Below are 3326 nucleotides of genomic sequence, written 5' to 3' on the forward strand. Positions count from 1 at the left end.
TCATTTATGTTAGTGACAGCCCGTAATAAAGACTTTAATTGAATCAACAGCACTTTTTTCTCAGTGCAATAATGATGTTGTCACGTAATTTAACAGTATGTTTAATGCTTCAATAATATTTCATAATGCGAGTGATCGAATTTATTAAGTTAGAGAAAATGACCAAAAAATTTAATATGATTAAATGTATATTTCAGTATAATACTTACTATTAGTGTATTTTCTCTGAAGGCCGGTAAACATTGTTATTTGTCAAACTCTCATTATTACGCTATAAATGGGAGAGATGCACGAAGCTGCGTGACGTTCTTGCGTGCATACGGCAGTCTTGCGGCTAACGAAGGACGCAAGATTGTAGCATAAAATTACCGATAAAACTTGACACGGAAGAAGGGAGCTTCTCAGTAAGTTCATTAGAACCGACGAAAATTATAATATGTAGCACGTCTTGGCGAGATTTTTCCTCGTAAACTTTTTGATTGGCAAAAGCATTACGATGTTCGCGAGATCGGATGATCTCGCGGATTTTATGACCGAAAAAACGGATTGAAAACATTTTCGACGCGTGGCAATCGTGACTCGGGGAAGCACACAGAAACACTGAGTACATAATAAGTTAATAATAACGACTTATTGTGCTTTATTACATATGAATCATCTCGAATACCAAACGAGAGAATTGACTCAATAAAGATAAGATAAACCGCTCGGCGGATGCGAAATGATCGTTGCGATGGAATTATACTACAATTCAGAGACGCGAACGGGTTAGAGCTGGGAGAAATAGCGAGGCGAAGTTAATCTCTCTCTTACATGCTCGTGAATATGACAACGAACCATATTACGGAAGTGCCCTTGTCGAGAGTGTTCGCGGTTGCATCCATACGAGGAATCCGGACCAACCGGATTTCCATCAATTGTGCCAGGCGCCGAGAATGGCATAGTTTGCAGAAACGCCCACGGTTTCGTATGTCATTCAGAACGCCTCCTTAGCCACATGGTCTCCAAAAAACTCGCTGTCGATTATCCTTCGCTTTTACGACCTGAATTATTACAGTGTTAGTAATTCTGATTTCTTCCTCAAAGGGATTTTTTCCAACGCTTTATAATGTTTTTTTCTTGGAAAAATATTATGCCTTATTATGGTAATTTAAAATTATTTACGTAACAGAAGGTTACAATAATTAAGAGTTTATCTGAATATCTTTTAAATTTGTATGTATTATTATACCTGTAGTTCTTAAATTTGTATGTATATTATAATATCTATAAATTCTCGGTTAATTTTATATAATATTTTTTCTAGAATATAATTTATAAAACTAAGACACACATATTACAATTATATTGCAAATAAAATTTGAAGTACAAAATATATATTTATTTCTAATTATTATTTGGATTACTTTTATTTATATTTACCAATTATTAATTCATTATTTATATAATTGTTATAATTTTTGTATGTACATTTCGAGCTGAGATATTTATTCCATCACAATTTCGCGACTTATAGCACTTACCCGACCGCAGAAATTTAAATATTATTGCACATATCCGTGCGATTTCGGGAGAAAGACTCGCCCGATTGCATTATCGATTATATAATTTGCTATTCACCTTATATATCATATATAACAATTGATAATTATATGAATTTCTATTTATTCTTCAGAATGGTTCGATTGCCAAAACCATTTTCATAATGTATGACGCAGTTTGTGAAAATCCTACTAATGCCAATTGCTAGATTTTTTTGTAGACATTTTTCATTTTTGTACTCATAAACAATCTACGAATTATAAGTTTCAAGCTAATTTAAAAAAATGTTACATGTTGTATGTTTAATGTTGTAATGGAGGAATATATTCACTTCATTATCCGAATTACATTATTAATAATTAACAATATTATGCATAATGCTGTTAAGTTATTTACTGCATCACGCTAGCGTGACATTTATGTGTTTAAGCTATTTACGCGATGTATATTGTTTGACGTGCAACATAATATCTTTGCGCTCATATCATTGGTTTAACAAACGAATCCGTCAATTCTGTTGCAGAAGATGAAGAGGCAATCATTGATGTTGTGTCAGTCAAAACTGGCAAAAAGCAACTATCGTTTGCAAAGCAGATAGCACGCTTTGATTTGGAATCCCAACGCAAAGAAAAATACGAAGACTCGGACGAAGATGCGCTCCCTGTCTCTCGCCGACCTCGTGGTAGACCACCGGGTCCCTCAAAACGAAGGGCCAATCGATCTGGTCCCGCTCCGAAACGTACTCGCATTCAGAATCATTCAGATCATCAACAACCTGAACAGCCATTCACAACATCATGTCAGTATCAAAATTCGATGCGACAGTGCGCATTACAGCGACATTCATTTGAGGATACGGAGAAAAGGCGGCTACATAATAATATGGAGCGACAACGTCGAATAAACATGAAAGAATCCTACGAACAGTTAAGAATGCAGGTGCCAGCGGTTGCGGGCAATGACAGAGCGTCGAAGGTGTCCATCTTGAAGCAGGGGGCAATGTTTATTAATTCACTAACCGAAATTGGTAACACTTTGAAAACTAATGTCACATACCTGAGGCAGCAGAATGAGATGCTCAAAAGAAAACTACAGCAACAGAAACAAATTTTCAACAACACTGTAGGCAAACTTTCATCTTCTTCGTAGAAAAAATTAAAATTAAAGCAACACTGCGCATCTATCCGATTCTTTGCAACGCGTACATGATATCGACGCGTAAATTAACCCTGCACTGTTAAATTTTATAGGGTCAAATTAACTTAATGTGAATCGCCACTGCTCCTACTCAATAATATCATTATTTTTTACTAAAACAATGGTTATATTTGACACTATACAATATCAATTTAACATTATATTATGTCAAATTTAATTATCATTTTAGTAAAAAATAACGATATATTTAGTAGGAGCAGTGGCGACTCACATTAGGTTAAATTTGACACTATATATTTAACAGTGTGGAATACTATTGTGGGTGAAATTTCACTCAAGTGCTAATTCAAGTTTAATATAGTTTTTGTTACTAAAATTTTAGTGGCAAATTTATAAATTCACTAGTGGCCCACAAATTACAAACATAAAATACAAAGAGCATTCAGCTACGCGCAGGATGTTTTTTGCGAATGTTACACTGAAAGAAAAAATTGGCTGCTGCAGCAAATTAGATGGTTAAATATGGCATAGCATTTTTAATTGGCTACAACAGCCAATTTTTGGTTGCGTTACACAATCGAAATCCTGTACTGACATTGCCGACAGGCTAACACAACTAAAAATTA

At 34.7% G+C, this 3326-nt stretch overlaps 1 protein-coding gene across 1 annotated transcript; it reads left to right on the plus strand.

Annotated features, from left to right (window-relative positions):
* Positions 1 to 2065: 2065 nt before the first annotated feature.
* Positions 2066 to 2735, plus strand: LOC108767102 (transcriptional regulator Myc-2; the record flags this gene model as incomplete). Its single annotated transcript, XM_018516798.1, has 1 exon — positions 2066 to 2735. A coding segment is annotated over one exon (626 nt), but the record flags the coding sequence as incomplete, so codon positions are not given.
* Between the last annotated feature and the right edge of the window lie 591 nt (positions 2736 to 3326).

Source organism: Trachymyrmex cornetzi, unplaced genomic scaffold (genome assembly GCF_001594075.2).
Source record: "Trachymyrmex cornetzi isolate Tcor2-1 unplaced genomic scaffold, Tcor1.1 scaffold647, whole genome shotgun sequence".
NCBI classification, from domain to species: Eukaryota; Metazoa; Arthropoda; class Insecta; order Hymenoptera; family Formicidae; genus Trachymyrmex; species Trachymyrmex cornetzi.